General features: G+C 42.8%; 1 protein-coding gene and 1 long non-coding RNA gene across 2 annotated transcripts; one reads left to right on the forward strand and one right to left on the reverse strand.

Annotated features, from left to right (window-relative positions):
• Positions 1-3293: 3293 nt before the first annotated feature.
• Positions 3294-7128, reverse strand: LOC110489055. Its single transcript, XR_002468514.2, has 2 exons — positions 4587-7128; positions 3294-4389 (listed from the first exon to the last, which is right to left on the reverse strand). It is a non-coding gene; the product is annotated as an uncharacterized LOC110489055 (long non-coding RNA).
• Positions 7129-13863: 6735 nt separating this feature from the next.
• On the forward strand, positions 13864-20844 carry LOC110489054. Its single transcript, XM_021561607.2, has 7 exons — positions 13864-14647; positions 14788-16360; positions 17862-17890; positions 18244-18372; positions 18506-18572; positions 19113-19220; positions 19425-20844. The coding sequence occupies exons 1-7, from the start codon at positions 14352-14354 to the stop codon at positions 20085-20087; spliced, it is 2865 nt and encodes a 954-aa protein (XP_021417282.1). The 5' UTR covers positions 13864-14351; the 3' UTR covers positions 20088-20844.
• The last annotated feature ends 442 nt before the right edge of the window (positions 20845-21286 follow it).

Here is a 21286-nt window from a genome sequence, read left to right on the forward strand (position 1 = left end):
TCTGCTGTTTACTGATCAGAGCAGTTTACTGATCACTGTACACAGCCAATCTGTAAACCTCACACCCAACCACCTTATGTTACTTATCCTCTTGCACCCCCAGTAGTGCTACTTGCACATCTAACACCAGTGTTAATGCTAAATTGTAATTGTTTAGCCTCCATGGCCTATTCATTGCCTTAGCTCCCTACATTTGCACATTATATTATGTTGACAATACATTTGTTTGTAACTGTCACACTGCTTTGCGTCATCTCATCGAATTGCTACGCTTTATCTTGCCCAGGTCACAAATGAGAACGTGGTCAACTGACCTACCTGGTTAATTAATAAATACACCCCCATTCCTTGGTTATGTAGACTCACTCTACTCCGTAATGAAAATATACTTCAGGCCACAAATTGGACTTGTCAAATATGAAAAGCACATTAAAACATGTCAAGTAAAATTGTAATGTATAACCCAAATAAATCCAGGGAATTAAGTCAATATTGAAGACATTGTAATGAGGTATGACAGCACAATTTTGTACAGTTCATAGACTTTATTCATAAAATACAGTAAATTACTCATTTCTTGAACTGCAAGTCATGTCCCAACCAATGACTAAACAAAATAAATTCCAGTAGAAACTAGTTGACATTTATGGGTTGGAAACAAGCCTAAGTAGAAACATTTTTGGAACAGTTCATATTTGGTTGCAATTGAGAATTTTATTGACGAGACAGTTTCCACTAGGGGCACATACTAAACAGCCTCAATAACTATAGCACCTGCCAATATTTTAAGAGGTAATACTTGAATGATTAAAAAAGTTCACAATATGACCCTAGAACTTACTTTAACTACCTAGGTTCCCGTTTTCACTGGCTTACCCAACTAAGCAGCAGGTTGAGAAAAGCAAAGACACCGCAGGGAATTGAACCCCATCCTGAGGACGATCAGGAGTGCCACCACCGGAGTCTTTTGCTTTTTTTTTTTTACACAAGGACAAAAAGCAAAACCTGGAGGAACAAAAACCAGAGGGTTTGTTCTCCCAGGAAAAGAAAAACCCTTGCACCTGCTGCTCTACACGAACCCGAGGACTTTAGCATCGTCGCAAGCCTGAAACTAGAGGAAAAGACAACTGGTTTCCCCAGCCCCAGCAAACCCATAGACACTTAATGCCATTAGAGCAATTCCACATTTTACCCATGATACCAGTAAGACAAAGTCACAACGTAAGTGTAGATCTTATCACTGACATTGGTCCAGATTCAGAGGTCAGTAAAACTCACAAGGATTGGGCTGTTAGATTTGAAGCTGTAAAGACAAAAGAGGAACAATTACACCCCCCCCCCCGCCCTCACAAAACAGATCCCTGAAATTGAAAATATGTTAAGCTGTCATTTACTTTGACTGATAGAAACAGTACAAACCACAACCAACCGGTTTCTCTACACTGTTGCTCTCAACTTCCTAGACCTGGATCAAACCAAGACACTTCCCGTGACTCCCTGCAGCTGCAAGCACCCAGTAATGACAAGTTCACTCAAGAGGTATCTGAAAGGAAGGAAGAAAGTGTTGCACCCACCCACCCAACATCAACTGGAATGTGCCTATTTTACACATGAACTATATGAAAGTTATGTTGCGCATTTTGAAGTTCAAAATGTTATGCAGAGCTGATATGCATGCAGTCAAAAGGTTGTGTTAAAACATAGCCATGATGTGTTCAAAATCAAAAGGGAACCAAAACGACTTAACTTAGTAACCAAGAAACTGAAGTGATGCTCAATTTTCAGCAAGACAAGCTTGTGGCTCTTGATCTGAAAGTGACTGGGTTCTCAGTGTTCCATCACGCAGTTAGAGGCAGAACAGATGCCAATTCATGACTATTTTACGTCGGATGAGAAATTGTCACCTGAGAAACCAAAAGGGAGAAAGGAAAGGAGCACAGACAGCACAGAGGGAGAGGAGTCTGAAGACCGTCGAGTGTGGGGGTGGGGTTTGACTAAGCTCAAGCGCGGAGGGGGTAGATGGTAGGTACGTCATTCAGGGGACACATTCATTTGCCGAGTTTCCTGCGACGGCGTTACATTCAGATGGAGGCGCAGTCAGCGGACAGTGAGACAAGATAATGATCTGAAACAAAGAGGTTTCTACACAAACCACCATAGTACTCACATAACATACATGACGTTTTACTCAACTTAAAGATGCAAAGCAGTAGGGCTCTGAGCCTAAGGGCATATGCCAGTCAAAGCATGGCTTGATGATGGTTATTAACAATAGGAGGTTAACAGAAAGCCAGTTCAAGATGTACATTGAACAAAACTAAAACATGGCAGGGGTCTGGAGTTCGATTTGAAATGAAGACTGAAAAGGTACACCAACACCTTACTACGTGCGCCAGGTCAGAAGACTTCATTCGTGCTTCACCAAGACGCACTCAGATTTCTGTTGAGAAAAAGTGCAGAATCCCCCCCCACCACCCTCAACTACCAATCCAAAAGCAAAACAATTGCACAGTCCAAATTACAGCTGCACAGTTGCGCAGTGTTCCTCAGCTACCTTAATTTGGGAACGCTGTCACAGTTGCACGACAGCTGCAAAGGAAAACCAAATATGCAGTTGAAGAGGAATGGAAGGCTACTACGATACAAGACTGCTTGCTCCTTGCACAGTTGCACAAGTGTTGGTAGCTGAGGAGAGTCAAAAGCTAACTACAAATAGTCTAATGTAGTGAAGGTGTTCAAACGGTCCTGCCTGTGTAGAGTTCAAAGGAGGGGCGATTCCTGTGGTCATGTCACGGGTAGATGGCAGTCTTCGTTTGGGCTTTTGTAATTCTGAAAGATCAAAAACAAACAGCCCTATACCCACCCTCACAGCACTGACATTTGTTACCCGTAGACAAAATATGCTTTATAATTAGCATAAGTTTGAGTTGAGAAGTCTCCACCAGAAGAGATTTGCACTCAGTGAAAGCACAGCAGTGCAACTTCTACATACCGCAAGTAGCGGCAGAGTCGTTGTATCGCTAAGTAGATTATTCTCTATTGAAGACGAATCAACTACGGCAGCAATAGGGCCCCTTCAGACAACCAGGTGCCATGTCATAAATTCCCACATTTGGACATACAAGCTGGATTGAACTTATCTGAAACCGTCACTTTCCACCTTGTAAGAGCTGCCATCAAGCCCAGGTCACTTCCGTGATCTAAAAGCACCAAGCTAAGTCATACCTGAAAAAGCACAAGAAAAGCCCCCACACAAGAGTCCCCCATAATAACAAATGCATACCAAAACTGTCTTCAATCACAAAAAGCTATGCATTTATTACCAATTATAATTCCTTGACAATGTTCAGTTGCATCAATACAAAACATTTAACTAATTTGCAAAGGCGTGCAATTAAGGCAAGGTGCCAAATGTCATTAATGAAATATAAAAATGTGAAAACATTTGTAAGGGACCTTACTTGAGACCTAATGAGGTGTTTTGAAGCAACAGTAAACCTTGACATACAATGAGTTAGGGGCGTTCCTGTTGATCTTCAGTACTGAAAGCGTAGGACACAGCACACTGGAAAACAAGACTTCCACCATTCCCACCCATACAAACCCAGACAGTAACCAACCCACTATCAAAATTCTATTAACAGTTGCTAAAATACAATTAAAATACACAAATTCACGTACACAATAACTTTACACAAGAAACAGTTAAATACCACTGGCCTCAAGGCATCAGCTGTTCTCCTTAAGACGGGGGAGATGTAGACCTCCAATCTTTCATTGAGGGGTGGGTCATAATCTGGAAGAGTCACAGTTAAGCCCTCCCCTGACCCCAGAAACCCCAAATGCAAATTTCAACTCAAGGATATATAATGCATCAGCCTAAAAGTTAAGTTACCACACTCCCTGGGAGAACACCGCAAGTTCACATCCCAAAAGGTGGCCCGCCTCCTGCTACATCATTGTAGACACCAAGGAATATCCACACCACAAGGCAAAAGGAACCCCGAAAGACGTGGACCGGACCACTGGGTTGACTCCTTGCTCCTCAAACATCAACGCTAATCATTTGGATCTTTAAAATGCTGCTTTACACGAAGCTGTGTGAAAAAAACTCTAGGAAAATATTTGATTAACACCCCCACAACCCTCCCAGAACCCAAGTGTGTATCCCTACAAAATATTGGAAGAAAAACAGTATATGCAAATGATTAACTCACTATAGAAAACCAGTACAAAATACCTTCCTACATGATTTTAACACCAGAGATTTCCCTTGATCCATCCTTAGAATGATCTGTTTCGGAACGTGCTCAACCGTTTTCATTAATGTGGTGAGCAGTACTAAAGAGGGACTCCCTTGGATGGTCAGGTTTGCTTTAAGGTGCGAGCCTGTGAAAAGAAGAACTTGGAAAGTCTCCCCCCCACCATCCACAAATGCACCAGTTTGACCAATACTACAAATTAAATGCAGGGACAATCCTTTTCAGTTACCATTACAAAGAGGCAAATATAAATGTTATATCAATATTTGAGGGAAATAGTTACTCCCCACATGATCGTTGCATGCATTTAAACTCACTGCTCACTTTAACCAGCAGATGTAGCTGCTCAGCACCAAAGCAGCACGAACGAACAGAAGAATTTCGACTCGCAACACTCCCATGTAGACCACTTCTCAGGGGAGTAGACCTATTGAACTCAATGAAGAAACTCCTCCGCCCAGGGGGGGTACTACATCTGCGCTGCAGGAGGGTGAAATCCTTTAAGACAGTCCTCTCGCCAGTGCACTCTACCAAGTAGGCCAAGGGGGACTCATCACAGCAGACATCACACAGGAAGAGGGCACAACCAGGAAAATTAACACTTTACCTGAAAGAGGAAGAAAACTTCGCGAGAAAATGTGTTGACAGATTTAATATGGACTAATTTCAAAGATGTTGGCCCAGTTAAACATTACTCGATACCACTACCCATCATACAAACACTTGTCACTTGCGAAGCTAGTTGACCCTTTTACTCGTCTGCCTCATTTCTGCTGGGACCCACTGGCTGCATTGGGGCAACGCTCGACCTGGGACTGCTCCGCTCTCAGCTCGCTACCCTGCCATCTGGCGCGCTCCCTCTGATGAAAACTGCTGCGTTCCGCTCGCTCAACTGGGTCCCATCTGCTCCTCCCGCGATCCACCTGGATCCTGCCTGGCTCCCCGCTGGTCCTCCCAGTTTCCTTCTGCCTGATCCTGAAGTAGTCCTTCCTCATCTGATCAAACTGCATACTAGCTAAGTGCCCCCCCCACCCCGTAAAAGTCCATTCTTCAGTCCATTCTTCTACAGCAAAATCTTCTTTTCTTCGCCAACTAGAGCCAATTGTGTTTAGATGAAGTTTATCAAATCTGAAGCGTGACAAAGCAACGTCACGAGCCTGCACCTCCTTGACCTACCGCTAGTGCTAGCAAAGCAACGTCACGAGCCTGCACCTCCTTGACCTACCGCTAGTGCTAGCAAAGCAACGTCACGAGCCTGCACCTCCTTGACCTACCGCTAGTGCTAGCAAAGCCACGAGCCTGCACCTCCTTGACCTACCGCTAGTGCTAGCAAAGCAACGTCACGAGCCTGCACCTCCTTGACCTACCGCTAGTGCTAGCAAAGCAACTGCTGTACTTGGAAATGTAACCGGCAGCACATCTTGTTCATTTTAGGCTCAAAATATTTTTACTTCTTGAAGCAGCTTAAATGACCGACAAACAGGCACTGTTGGCCTAAATTATCTTCCAATATTTCGTTTGCTATTGAAATAAAAGTTTCACAAAATAAGCACATATTGTACTTCACGTAAAAAAAAAAATGTAAATCAATAAATATAACTCAAATGATCAAAAGGCCACTGCAGCACAACTTCCAATATTCAGTTGGCTATTCAAGAGGCTTCACAACTTCTCATATGATTCAAGATCAGTAACTTGGTTATTTCACATGTCGCCTATACTGATTTGAGACAAACTACCAGTACTTATTCAGTTTAGATAAAACATTTTTTTCTGGCTAGAATCAAAGCGTAAACTTTTGAAAGGATAGTCTTGTACCTTGGTTCCCTTTTCACTATAAAATTGTTTTTCCTGATGCGCAACCAACTAAAAGCAACACTTCTAACGCACTGAGGTATATCAACTGCCTCGGATATAAGGGACCTACGCTCAACTTGATCTTCAAATATTTAGCTGGCCATTCTCCGTGTCTTCACAAGATGGCAGTCTTGTAAGTGGTATATTTTACGGCCCATTCCCAAGGGCTCAAATTTATCTTGTAAACTAGTCTTCATTTTAGGTTAAGAAAATAGTATACGCATTGAAGTAGATATTGAGCGTAGGTCCCACTTATTTCTATTCAAATATTTAGCTGGCTATTCGAACGGCTTCACTCCCTTCATAAGGTTCTGGTCTTGTAACTTGGTTATTTCAATTACACTTATACAACCTGATTCTTTCATGAGCTTTAAAACATTTTGACTTCAGATAGCTGCACCAGCACTGAGTCACCCGGGCAGCCATTTCTCCACTACATCGTCAAACGCCGCGATTTTGCTTGGTAAATAAGCCTTCTTGGCTAGGTACCGTAGTTAACAAATGTGACATGTTCGCTGTTACTTAGCGTAGAGATGCCAACTCAGCTGAAATAACCATTCTTCTGTGTTTAACTACGTAACTGACGAGGATAACAACAATACCCTGCCACCTAACGATAATCTTGTTGTGGCTTTCATCTTTCAGAACGGACACGTCAGCTTGATCGTTTCTTATAGCTATGTTAATCTTATTGCATACGAATCGTAAGTAATTCAGTACTCAAGTAAAAGCAACCATCGCAAAAAAGCTGAGGCAACAAATAATGTCGGCGTCGAAAAACAAGCTAGCAGGTAACGTTAGATAGTTACTTTATCTGATCACTTTAAACTACCATACTACAGTCACACGAGACCTGTTACATATTAGTCTTAGCTATCATTCGTCACTTCTAAAATTAAAGTAAACTAATAAGATATTCAGGAAAAAAATACATCTTGACGAAAACGAACCGTCAGTCGCCACAGAACAATAGAACGGCATCAATAAAGAGTTTTGAGTTGGAAGGGGGTTTGCGGGTGTTATTTATACACGAGTTGTGATGCGGCAAACGTCACAATGAGAATACCTCCGACCTAGTGATTCACGAAATAGGGCCACATTTGTCGCGATTTATAAAATGGCTGCGTACTTTTACTTACACTCTTTTTACTTCACCGTGAAACATAAGCGAACAAACCTACTAATTTTAATGTATGGTCATGAAAAAGGGTTTTGGTAAATGTGGGAGTCTATCAAAATGTACTTACTTGCATTGCTTTCATCTCAACCATGAACCAACCTATCTATGTACTGTAAATTTTTCAACAACAGCGTCAAACTTGCCAATCATAATACAGTACTGTAAATATTACCATTATGTATTATGACGTGTTCTCATTTCGCGGGTTACAACGGCTGCTGTTGTAAGAGGGAGTCATTCGACATACTTTTTGAATAACAACAGCTGACGTCAACGCATTTGGTGCTCGGATAAATACATAGCAAGATGTGAACAGTCCATACAACCCGGATTAAACTGGAATTCACTGGTTCATTCTACCGGGTCTACTTCCCATATACTGCATTGCTGAATTTGAATTTGCTTAATGCCGAACATTATGTAGCCTACCAACCAATAAATCACACCCGTTTTTTAAACAATGTAACAACTAGACATTTGTAGAAGAGATAGTTGATAACTGTGGGAGAGCAAACCAGTTTCCTTTTACTTTAACAAAAATAAGCGGAGGAGCTGTAAAATGACTCATCATTGGCATTCCAAATATAACATCATCAGAAAAAAACTCAAGATGGCTACAGTAGCCCATAACAAACCTGATATGCTGTAAAATAAAAGTGATGATAATTAATGTAGCCTACATCAGCAACCAAACCACTATCTATCTATTCATTAGCAGGTTTGTTTGTGTTTTGTAATGAGCTTTTCCATTAGATATCTTGGCACAACAAAATGTTTGAATTATCTAGGTCAATCTGTCTTTTTAGACACCCAATTATCAATATCAGCTCACCAAGGACATTTTTTGCCTCTCAAATCTAGAAGATTCTACGAAAGAATCTTGAGAATCTAACAAAAGTCTCAGTATGTGATTGTGAATCTGTGTGGAAAAGTACAGACTGGACTCTGGAGGGCATAGGAATGAGTTTGCCTTCACCACCAGATGGCACAAAGCTACTTCACAGAATTCCTGCATCACTAGCTAGTTAGATGTCGTGATGGCGATCAAACTAGGAATTAATCATCTCTCAAAGCAATGCAGGAGGCCCCAAAGCCTATTATTGGATCTGAGTAGGCTGTCCCGAGTGGCGCAACGGTCACTACAGACACCCTGGTTCGATTCCAGGCTGTATCACAGTAGTATCACAGGAGTACCATAGGGTGGCACACAATTGGCCCATAGTCGTCTGGGTTTGGCCTGTGTAGGTCGTCATTGTAAATAAGAATTTGTTCTTAACTGGCTTGCCTAGTTAAATAAAGGTTCAATTTATTTTTTTAAACATCACAATGAAATCATAAGGGACAAGCACAGACTAGTCTAGCAGGTTGATGAAGGAGAGTACAGTCTTAGAATAAAAGGTGCTATCTAGGTGCTATAGGAGAACCATTTTTGGTTACAGGTAGAACCCTGTCCACAAGATGTTTCTACAGTGCCTTCAGAAAGTATTCACACCCCTTGACTTTTTCCACATTTTGTTGTGTTACAGCGTGAATTTAAAATGGATTAAATAGAGATTTTGTGTTACTGGTCTACACACAATACCCCACAACGTCAAAATGGAATTGTTTTTTTTATACAATTTTACAAATGAATAAAAAATGAAAAGCTGTAATGTCCTGAGTCAATAAGTATTCACACCCTTTGTTATGGCAAGCCTAAATAAATTCAGGAGTAAAAATGTGCTTAACAAGTCACGTAATAAGTGGCATGGACTCACTCTGTGTATAATAATAGTGTTTAACATGATTTTCGAATGACCACCTCATCTCTGTTCCCCACACATACGATTATTTGTAAGGTCCCTCAGTCAAGCAGTGAATTTCAAACACAGATTCAACCACAAAGGTCTGGGAGATTTTCCAATGGCTCGCAAAGAAGGGCACATATTGGTAGATGAGTAAAAAAACAAAAAAAACAGACATTGAATATTCCTTTGAGCATGGTGAGGTTATTGGGGATCTGAATACTGACTGTTTTTCATCATGCTGTCCACTCAAGAGGAAGCATCTCACTGTAACCAGTGCCTGTAAACTGGTTCAGATTATTAATCAACCTACCAAGGTGTTTACAAACACTACAGGAACAAGATCATCCACATCTATTGATCACATTTTTACTAATACTATAGAAATTTGTTCTAAAGCTGTATCCGTACCCACTGGATGCAGTGATCTCAATATAGTGGCTATTTCCAGAAAAGCCTAATTTCTGAAAACTGGGCCTAAAATAGTGTATAAGAGATCATACAAAATATTTTGCTGTGACTCTTATGTGGATTATGTTACAAACATTTGTTGGAACTGATGTGATTAATAAGGAGCATCCAGGTGCTGCACTTGATGAATTTATGAAATGGTTGATAAACATGCACCTGTTAAGAAACTGATTGTTAGAACTGTTAAGGCTCCATAGTTTGATGAGGAATTGAAAAACTGTATTGTTGAAAGAGATGGGGGAAAAGGGAGTGGCAATAAGTTTGGCTGCATATCTGACTGGCTGACCTACTGCAAATTGAGAAATGATGTGACTAAACTCAACAAAAATAAGAAGAAACTGTATTATGAAGCCAAGATCAATGATATAAAGAAAGATGGGAAAAAAATTGGAATACTTTAAATTAAAGTTATGGGCAGAAATGAAATTCAACTCCATCTTTCATCAAATCAGATGGCGTAGTCATCCCAAAATCATTTGATGTTGCCAATTAGTGGGCAAACTTACGCAGGAAATTCCAACAACAAACAGCAAGCCATTGTACTCATGCATAAAAAATAAAAGCATTGCAAGTTAAAATTTTGTAAAGTTTGTGTGGGAGAGGTGGAAAAATATTGTTATCAATTAATCACGACAAACCTCGTGGCATTTACAACTAAGATGGAAAGCTACTAAGGATGGTAGCTAACTCTATAGCCAATCCCATCTGTCATATCTTTAATCTGATCCTAGAGACAAGTCTTTGTCCTCAGGCCTGGAGGGAAGCCAAAGTCATTTCCGCTACCCAAGAGTTGTAATGCAGCGTTTACTAGTTCTAACAGCAGACGGATCCGTTTGCTGCCAGCTCTTAGCAAACTGTTGGAAAAAATTGTTTGACCAAATACAATGTTATTTCTCTGTAAACAAATAACCAACATATTTTCAGCATGCTTATAGAGAAAGGCACTCAACATCTACTGTATTGACACAAATGTCTGATGATTGGTTGAAAGAAATTGATAATAAGAAGATTGTGGGAGCTGTACTATTACATTTCAGTGCAGCTGTTTGACATTATTGACCATGACTTGTTGTTGACAAAACGTACTGTATGTGTTATGGCTTTTCAACCTCTGCCAAATCATTGATTCAGAGCTATCTACCTAATAGAACGCAGAGGGTTTTCTTATGTCAAATGTAAAGCATGGTGTACCACAGGGCAGCTCTCTAGGTCCTTTACTCTTTTCTATTTTTACCAAGCATGTGTGTCCATGTATGCTGATGATTCAACCATATACGCAAAAGCAACCACAGCCAATGAAGTCACTGAAACCATTAACAAAGAGTTGCAGTCTGTTTTGGAATGGGTGGCCAGTTATAAACTGGTCCTGAACATCTCCAAAAAAATAAGAGGATTGTATTTGGTAACACTCATTCCCTAAGTTCTAGACCTCAGCTGAATCTGGTAATGAATGGTGTGGCTGTTGAACAAGTTGAGGAGACTAAATTACTTGGTGTTACCTTAGATTGTAAATTGTCATGGTCGAGAACATATAGATTCAATGGTTGTAAAGATGGGGAGAGGTCTCTCCGTACTAAAGAGATGCTCTGCTTTTTTGACCCAACAGATTCAAAAAGCAAGTCCTGCAGGTTCTAGTTTTGTCTGATCTTGATTATTGTCCAGTGGTGGGGTCGAGTGCTGCAAGGAAAGACCTAGTTAAGCTGCCCACACAACGCCATACACGTGGTCTGTTGTTGTGAGGCCAGTTGGATGTGCTGCCAAATTCTCTAAAACAACGCTTATGGTAGAGAAATGAGCATTAAATGGTCTGGCAACAGTTCTGGTGGACATTCCTGCAGTTAGCATGCCAATTGCATGCTCCCTCAAAACTTGAGACATCTGTGGCATTGTGTTGTGTGGCAAAACTGAACTTTAGAGTGGCCATTAATTGTCTCTAGCACAAGGTGCACCCGTGTAATGATTATTCTGTTTAATCTGTGTAATCATTCTCTCAGGTAGATGGATTATCTTGGCAAATGAGAAATGCTAACTAACAGGGATGTAAACAAAGTTGTGCACAAAATTAGAGAGAAATATCCCTTTTGTGCATATTTTATATATTTGTGTTCAGTGTAAGTACACTTTGGATGGTGTATCAATACACCCAGTCACTACAAAGATACAGGCGTCCTTTCTAACTCAATTGCCAGAGAGGTAGGGAACCGCTCAGGGATTTCACCATGAGGCCAGATACAGTTACAGAGTTTAATGGCTGTGATAGGAGAAAATTGAGGATGGATCAACAACATTGTGTTACTCTACAATACTAACCTAAATGACAGAGTGAAAAGAAGGAAGCATGTACAGAATAAAATATTCCCAAACATGCATCCTGTTTGCAATAAAGCACTAAAGTAAAACTGCAAAAAATTAGGCAAGAAATGTACTTTTTGTCCGGAATACAACGCATTATGTTTGGAGCAAATCCAACACAACACATCACTGAGTACCACTCTTCATATTTTTAAGCATTGTGGTGGCTGCATCATGTTATGGGTATGCTTGTCATCGGCAAGGACTAGGGAGTTTTTTGGGAGATAATTAGAAACGGAATAGAACTCAACACAGGCAAAATCCTAGAGGAAAATTGTGTTAGTCTGTTTACCAACATACACTGGGAGACAAATTCACCTTTCAGCAGGACAATAACATAAAACACAAGGCCAAATATACACTGGAGTTGCTTACCAAGACAACATTGAATGTTCCTGAGTGGCCTAGTTACAGTTTTGACTTAAATCAGCTTTCTAGCTGTCTAGCACTGATCAACAACCAACTTGACAGAGCTTAAAGAATTTTTAAAAATTGTATTGTGCAAATATTGTACAATCCAGATGTGCAAAGCTCTTGGAGATTTACCCAGAAAGACTCACAGCTGTGATCGCTGCCAAAGGTGATTCTAACATGTATTGACTCAGGGGTGTGAATAATTATGTAACTGTATTTCTGTATTTAATTTTCAATACATTTGAAAACATTTCTAAAAAAAGTGTTCACTTTATCATTATGGGGTATTGAAAAATCAATTTCATCCATTTTGAATTCAGGCTGTAACACAACAATATGTGGAGTAAGTCAAGGGGTATGAATACTTTCTGAAGGCACTGTACATGGAACCAAAAAGAGTTCCACCTGGAACCAAAAAGGCTTCTCTTCTCCTAAGAGGACAGCCAAAGAATCCTTTTGGGAACCTTTTTTTCTAAGAGTGTAGCCTACATAGAAAAGAACAACGGCCTAGCCCATAATAGCACATGTCGAACAAGACATACATCACACAATCTAGTACACCCAAATACAAAAAGCATGCACGCACGCACGCACGCACGCACGCACGCACGCACGCACACACGCACACACGCACACACGCACACACGCACACACGCACACACACACACACACACACACACACACACACACACAATACAACAGACTGGGTTGTGTCTGAACATGTACATTTTTAATGACACAATCTATCAGTCGCTCCAGGCGAAAAACACTATCTGCTCTCTTAGGCAACTCATCTATTGATCGGGGAGAGTAGGGAGTGTAGTTCTGTCCTCTGGATGTTGGTAGTTTAAGCATCTCATCATAAACTGAAAATATTCAATGTAACCCTGTCTTGTCTGGTGGGGGTTTAAACAGGATATATTTTAGACTTTTTAAAGCTTTTGTTTAGGCTTTGTTTAGTTAACAAATGTGGTAAATAAGCTGTTTCAGTTTCCACCTTATTTGCATATAGATAATGACTAGTCCCTGTTAGGCATGGGTGTGAGTCACACAAACAAACAATTCTTACCGCAAATTTGCATTGAATGGTCATTGATGATGCGTGAGTTTTAAATTGATAGGTCTGATATCAAGGGTGTCAAAGTAATTTGGGGGGCCATTTTGTAAACATCATGGTCTGTAGGGCCAAACATTGGCAAACAAAAAGTTGATTTACATCCCTCTATTTACAGTAGCCTATTGTCACGGTATAGTGTCGGCCTCAACAGAATTACATGTGAATTCACTTCTATTAGGCAGCTGGAGTTGGGAGTACAAGTCTGGGCCCACATTCAACCAGATGGCAGGCTACAAAATGGACCCTAGGCTGCATGTGTTTCATGTTTGACAAGCCCTACCGTACTCTCAGACTGACTGTAGTGAAACTGGGGGACAAGGCCTACATATAATCCATAATCATCAATGATAATAGGCCTGTAAGTGCGCCGCTAGAGGCCAAGGGTAACCCCACATTTATATCAATAATCCAGAGCAATAGGCTAAATGAACTGCACTAATGTTCTTGTTCCAGCTGTGACGGTTCGATCCGGTTCTGCATTCACAAGGACAATTGTCTGTCTCGCGCTTTCAATTGGTTGGATGAAACACCACTACATCAGGATTCGATGTGGTTTGACTGATGTTGGGTCAGGGATGTGGCATATTTCTTCCACTGTCACGCAGCTATTCTAGAGTTGGAGGGTGAGGGAGACAGATGGATAGCACCAAGATGAGAGGCTGATGAACTGTCCAGAATAACTTAACAGCTGGATACTTCATTGAGATAATTACTTTCCCCTTTCAGCAGAAACAGCGTTGGGTTAGATATTTGGAAACATTTCAGATTTTCTTTTAAATTAGACCCATTTTGGAAATGTAGGCATTTGTGGTGCACATATCTTGAAGGATTTCGTATTAATTGCTCATTCATACAGAACATATGTAATACCGGTAACCAGCTGACAGAGTGATGGTTGTTCATCTTCTGGAGCTATGATCTCTGAGGCTGACAGACAGGGAGCAGTTAGACCCAAGAGGTTACCATCAGACGGGCACAGGGACAGGGACCGCAGCCCCAGACAGAGAGCAGAAGCTGATCAACACTATGTTTTACAGGAGAGACATCAGGAGGGCATCGACGACCTCCCTGCAGGGAAGAGACAAATGATGGAGAAGTTTTTCACTCCTGTTCATAGTCCTTCTCCAGGTGGGATGAAACCAGGGAAGCACTGCCATCACAACCCCGATCATTACCACCAGCACCGGGATCAAGAAAGGGAGACACACAGGTAGGATCACTATTGAGTTTCTCTTTTATTAAAGTTTCCTTTTTTAAACAGTTATGAACAGAATGCACATTTGATGAAGACTATAATTGAGTGTGGTTATTGAATGAATACATCATTACTACCTAATCTCTCAATATCAGCTACAGCAGGTTACGGGACAATGATAGACGCAGCAGTGAAAGCCACGGTCACCACCATACCCATGGTAACCATCTCCAAGATGACCAGGAGCAACCCCTTAGACGCCACCATCACCATCCTCAGCACCTTCATCACGATGACGAGATGTCGGACCACCACACCACCGTCACACTCTCCAGAGCATCTTCCTCCTCCCTCTCATCTTCCCCCTCCGACTCTTCCACCGAATGGTCCTCTGAGGCTGGCATTGACGACAAGTTCTCCATGAAGCACGTCAGCCGGCCGCAGCATACCATGTCCTGCTCCAACATTGCGGGAGGACGACAGTTCCGTGAGGACGACAGCGAGCTGCAGGTGTATGCCACTGTCAAACAGGGTCGAATTCACGGAGGAGGCAGTCCTGGGACCCATCCTCGGGCCCAGGAGAGGGGAGGACGAGAGCCCAGCTACTCCGAGCTAAATCGAGGCCACAGCCGCAGTGAAGAGGGGCTGCTGCAGAACACAGGAACTGACAAAGGGAAAGTACGGACACCCCCACACCTGAAGCACGGATCCCTCTACAAGACAGCCAGCCTGGGCCGGAGCCTGGCCTTCAGTGAAGAGGTCTTGGCTGGGCCGAAGAGGGCGGTGTCTTTTATCCAGCTCCCCAGTAAAGGCATCCTGAAAAACAAGGAGGCGCCACGGGACATCCGCAAGGCCAAGTCCATGGAGGTGCTGTCCCCCCGGGTGGCAGGCAAAGCGACAGGGCCCAAGGGGAAGCAGGATGTGGATGCTCTGAAGGATGCAGCCAGGCAGAGCATGGTAAAGGGGAAGATACAGTTCTCTGCCTTCCTGGATGAGATCACTAAACAGGTCATCAGCCCCGCCCGACTCAATACTCTGGGGGTCCCTGTCGAGACCGTAGGACCGGGTCCAGCCAAAGCCCCAGCATCCCCCAAATCTCAACCGAAAAGTCAGCCCCAGCTTCCTTCGAAAAAGCAGGGAGATGGGCAGGGGGAAGAGAGGGAGCCGGCTACTAAACCGCAGGCTCTGCCTAGGAAACTGAGGAATGCCTCTGACGCACGGTCACGGAAAATATCTCTCCCTGCAAAGTTTGGGTATGAAAGCAAGAACCACACTCCTCGTCTAGGCAGCCCCCCAACCCTCCTCTCCAGCCAACCCTACCCGCCCCACCCACCAGCTGGCTATGAAGACGAACCAGCTTCCCTGCCTGACTTCCAGGGTCCTGTCGGTAATAGGCATGGGCGGTATGGCCCGCTTCTTACAGATGGCACTGTCAGCTCCAGCCCTGAGCCCAGCCATCACAAACACCGGAGCTACAAACACCTTGATCAGAGCCACAGGTCCAGCCATAGCCCACCTTCATCTCCACACACCCAGCAACCCCAGCTACCCCATCACGCCCTGATCCACACACATTCCCCTCCTCCAGTACAAGGGCCAGAGTCGGAGTCTCCCTCCAGCAAGTCGGACTCGTCCCGGAACAGAGAACAAGACACGGCCAGCCCTAACTCCGAGCAGAACGACCGCCACAGCCAGTCAACCTACCGCTGGTGTCCTACTTCATATAGGGTGAAAAATAACGGATGTCAACTACAGATGTAGGATCTTCATTTGTGCAAGTTTGCTACAGGAGGAAAATAATCCTGCAGTAAATGGAAATGTCTTATGTAGATTACAATTAATGGACATTTTTGTAGGGGTTGATACATTTTTCGTTAGGGCAAATCAAGTCTGACATTTCAAAGTGAAAATGTCTAACTTTAGAAGCCTTTTAAAAACTTAAATACACCACACGTTTGTATTTCCTGCTCTGCAGGAAAATTCTCAGCAACAAAAGAGTGATCAAATTAAGATCCTACATCTGTATGCCGATGGAGTCAGAGTCTAAATACATACTATAGATAGTAGGTCCTAACTTTGGAGTTAGGTAAATCATACTATAGATAGTAGGTCCTAACTGTGGAGTTAGGTAAATCATACTATAGATAGTAGGTCCTAACTGTAGAGTTAGGTAAATCATGCATTGATGTCGTTGTGATACCCAAGTAGGATTTGTCCCAATGTTCTTTAATTCTTTAATGGGGCGGCAGGGTAGCCTAGTGGTTAGAGCGCAAGTTCAAATCCCCGACCTGACAAGGTACAAATCTGTCTTTCTGCCCCTGAACAGGCAGTTAACCCACTGTTCCTTGGCCGTCATTGAAAATAAGAATTTGTTCTTAACTGACTTGCCTAGTTAAATAAAGGTAAAATAAATAAAATAAAACAAATTCTCAAAGTGATTCAAACCACACAGGGAGTGTCAGTTAGTGTCCTAAACCACAAAGTAGCAGTTATATAAGGATAACTCAAGCGTCATCCTCTGTCTGTGACGCTTGTCCACATAAAGTAACCTTTATAGGCCTTGTGTTGCATTTGGAATAACACACTACCCAATGCGAAAGGGCCAGCTAGCACAGAGAGGACCAGCTAGTACAGAGAGGACCAGCTAGTGCAGAAAGGGACAGCTAGCACAGAGGTTCAGTTAGCACAGAGAGGTTCATTTAGCACAGAGAGGGCCAGTTGGCACAGGGAGGGCCAACTAGCACAGAGAGGACCAGCTAGCACAGGGAGGGCCAACTAGCACAGAGAGGACCAGCTAGCACAGGGAGGCCCAACTAGCACAGAGAGGGCCCTGCTGTGGCTCTGGCTCTATTAACGTCACTGATCCATATCTGACACACAATCCATAGCTTTTCTTGGAGCGTATAAACTCAAGTTCAATAAACAATCCCTTTCGCCCTGTTATGTCCCTATTATTCTCTCTGTCATTTTCATCTCGGTCCAAAAAACATTCAATTCAGTTTATGAAACTTTATTAGCAAGTGAAGAAACTGCACTGTACATTGTCAAAGCTTATAGTAACAATATCCAAAGTGAATGATGTGTATAGTAATGAGTCAAATAATAGTCAAAGAAAAAAAAAGTTGATAATAACATTACTAATACAACTAATAGAACTGTATTAAAAGTTATTAAATTAGAAAATCAATGAGTTATCTTTAATCTTCTCTTTTGCTGTCTCTCTCCACAGGCCTTGACGGATGACATAGGCGAACTCCAGTGAGTGTGATTTTTTTCCTTCTCCTCCTCCTCTCCTCTCTGTTTATCGATGCACTCTAAAGAGCTTTTGATTGTGAAATGTCACTGGATATGGATTGCACTAATGGCTTCCAGAGCTCTCTCATCACCTCCATCAGTAAAGATGGATGAAGAACATGTTCAGATAAACTGTATGAAAAATGGGTGTAACAATGGTACAACGCACAGCGTTCAGTCTGGATTAACAAGGCTGTGTGAAATCTCTAGAAGCTGACATGAGCTGCATCTAATGTGCTAAAATGGCCTCCTCAGGAAATGTGACTGCATTTTACAAATAAAACTACATCTCCCATGATCCTCCTGTGTGTAAATAGGACACTGCAGGAGGAGAATGCTGAGCTGCACCAGAACCTGATGCAAACAGTGGTCTGCATCGAGAGCCTGGAGGCGGAGCTAGCCAGGGCTAGGGAGGAGCTTAGCCACATGAAGGAGAAGTTCAAGAGGTCAGGGCTCATGATAACATGATGACGGCAGTGGAGGCTGGCATTGGAGGAGCTATAGGAGGACGGGCATACAAAATAGGCCCAGAATTCATAGCCAGACCCCTGCTTATGATGCTGTCTCTCTCTGCTGCAGGCTCCAGGACACACACACAGGTACCCAGCACACCAACAGCCTTCTGGGGGAGAAACTGCACTCAGCGGTAAGAATCAGGTCAAACATGAAAGATGGAGAGTCAAAAGAGAGCGAGAGAGTGGCCTCCCGAGTGGTGCAAGACACTGCATCGCAGTGCTAGCTGTGCCACTAGAGATTCTGGTTTTGAGTCCAGGCTCTGTAGCAGACGGCTGCGACCGGGAGACCCGCACAAGGGGAGGGTTTGGCTGGATATCCTTGTCCCATCACGCAATAGCAACTCCTGTGGCTGGCTGGGGGCAGTGCGCGCTGACATGTTTTCTACGACACATTGGTGCGGCTGGCTTCTGGGTTAAGTGGGCATTGTGGCTTGGCTGGGTTGTGTTTCAGAGGGCGCATGGCTCTTGACCTTTGCCTCTCCCAAGTCCATGAGAGAGAGAGACATAGAAACATACACTGTTCTGAATATCCTTCTCCCGCTCTGTCACCTCTACAACAAACAGTGTTGTGTTGACTGATGTCCTATGTTCAGTTGTTGAAGACTTAGAGCACAATTAGTACTACTGTTATACCATATGTAGTGAACATGTACTCTGTTCTATCCCTGCAGACTGAGAGCCTTTGCTCTGAGAGGAAGTATATGGTGCAGCATATAGCCCATCTCAGCACAGAGCTGGAGCAGGCCAACGCCACCATTGTCTCTCTGGAGAACATCAATGTGAGCACAGCACCATCTACTGTGCAAAACCCACACTTTCTTTGTAAAGTTGATAGTGGCCTTACATTAAAACACTGTATCCATAATCTCCTCAACTCGTGTTCAGCTCATTGCTACCTACATGATCATTTGTAACTCCTCTACTGGTTTCTCTGTGTCTGTTGTAATTGTATAAACTGAGAGGATGTCTGTGCTGTCCTCCAGGTTCCCTGTCTGATCAAGGAGCTCCTAGAGAAGCACTTTGACTCTGGAGACGCTGTCAAGCAGTTCCTGAAGAACGCCTTGAAAACCGGCCAATCTACGGGAGACATCGAATCACAGGCTCCAAAACTGGAGCAGAAGCCGTCTGATTGGTCAAGCATAGGACTGAGGGAGTTTGAGGCGGGTCCACAAAGGGTCACTGCTTTTATGCCCTGGAAGCAGGAGGAGGGGTTTGGGGTGATAGGTCAGACAGGAAATGAGGATTCTGGCTCGATGAGTCCCCCTTTCTCAATCGCTGACATCAGTATGGCTGTATATAAGAAGCTAGCTGCCAGCCAAGCAGCAAGACAGCCCCGGCCTTCCAACTACCAACCTCACACTGACACCCCTCCCAACCCCTACCCTCTGGTGGAGTTGGGTACAGGGGGGGAGGGTTACCGTGTGCCTGCTGTCAAGGGGTGTGTGGCAGAGGCAGGGAGAGCAGCTGAGAGTAAGCAGGGTGCTGTTGTTGATGTGTCCTATCTGACGGCCCAGAGGGTTTTAGATGACTTCCTGCACCAGCTGACTCACCCAGAGGATGAGAGTGGAGGTGGGGGGAGGGGGCACAAGGCCAACGGGGAGGAGGAGGAACTGACGAGAGGGGGGCGGAGTGAAAGGAACCTGTGAACTTCTGTAATTGTAATCTAATCTTGCATAGGCTAGGATTGTTCAAATTGTGACGGTTTCTTTGTGATGGTTTCAGGCCTGTAGTTCTGCATTTATTTGACTCACTAAATGTCACTATACATTTGAGTGATAGCATTGTAAGTATTACATTCTTCCTTCCCAAATGTCTTGTTGTGCAGTGGTAAAGAAAGTATTAGACTTAAACAATTCATTTGCATACTCACAGAATATAATTATTGATTAAAGTTTACAATGTGGTACAGTTCCTTCTTTCCCTTATGAAGTGATGCAGAATTGAAAGAGTTTTTGGTTCGTGTCTAGACAGTGAGTAGAATTTTCTATTTTATAACAATGACTGCTATTTTGTAAACTCCAGTAAGCCAATGAAGTAACCTTCATATCTGAAAAACATCAATCCAGCTGCTACCCACTGTGTTTTGGGCTATCATGTCACATGACCTAGATTTGAACCTTTATTTTAAGCCTTATCCAGAGATATTAATTACACCAACAATGCCAGTAATTGTCTGAGGATGCTGCTGGACCATCTGACACACAAAGAAAAGTGGACAGTTTGATGAAAATGCTTGAAATAAAGGTTCAAATCCAGGTCATGTGACATGATTGTCCAAAACACAGGGCCCTACTTATGAATGCTATGCTGTACATCCTAATAAACTCTCTTAGCTAAAACTGAATAAAGTTGCTGTCATCCTCCCCGAATACATTTCATGTTGTAGATCATTAAAGGACTGATTCTAAGGATGTCTGACAAGGTTTCTTGATTTGTCTTTACTGAACATTACCCACTTCCGGTGTTAAGCCATCACTCTCTCTCCTATTCTAACCTACAATGAACAAAAATATAAACGCAACATGCAACAATTTCAAAGAGTTGACTAAATTACAGGTCCTATAAGGAAATTAGTCAATTTAAAGAAATTCATTAGGCCCTAATCTATGGCATTCACATGACTGGGCAGAGGTGCAGCCACACCCACTGGGGAGCCAGGCCCAGCCAATCAGAATGAGTTTTTTCCTAGAAAAGGGCTTTGTTATAGACATAAATACTCCTCAGCACAACATTTGAGAGAAATAAGCCTTTTGTGCATATGGAACATTTCAGGGATTTTTTTTCTTCAGCTCATGAAACACTTTACATGTTGTGTTTATAATTTTGTTCAGTGTATGTATATCGC

Source organism: Oncorhynchus mykiss, chromosome 14 (assembly GCF_013265735.2).
Source record: "Oncorhynchus mykiss isolate Arlee chromosome 14, USDA_OmykA_1.1, whole genome shotgun sequence".
Lineage (NCBI taxonomy): Eukaryota > Metazoa > Chordata > Actinopteri > Salmoniformes > Salmonidae > Oncorhynchus > Oncorhynchus mykiss.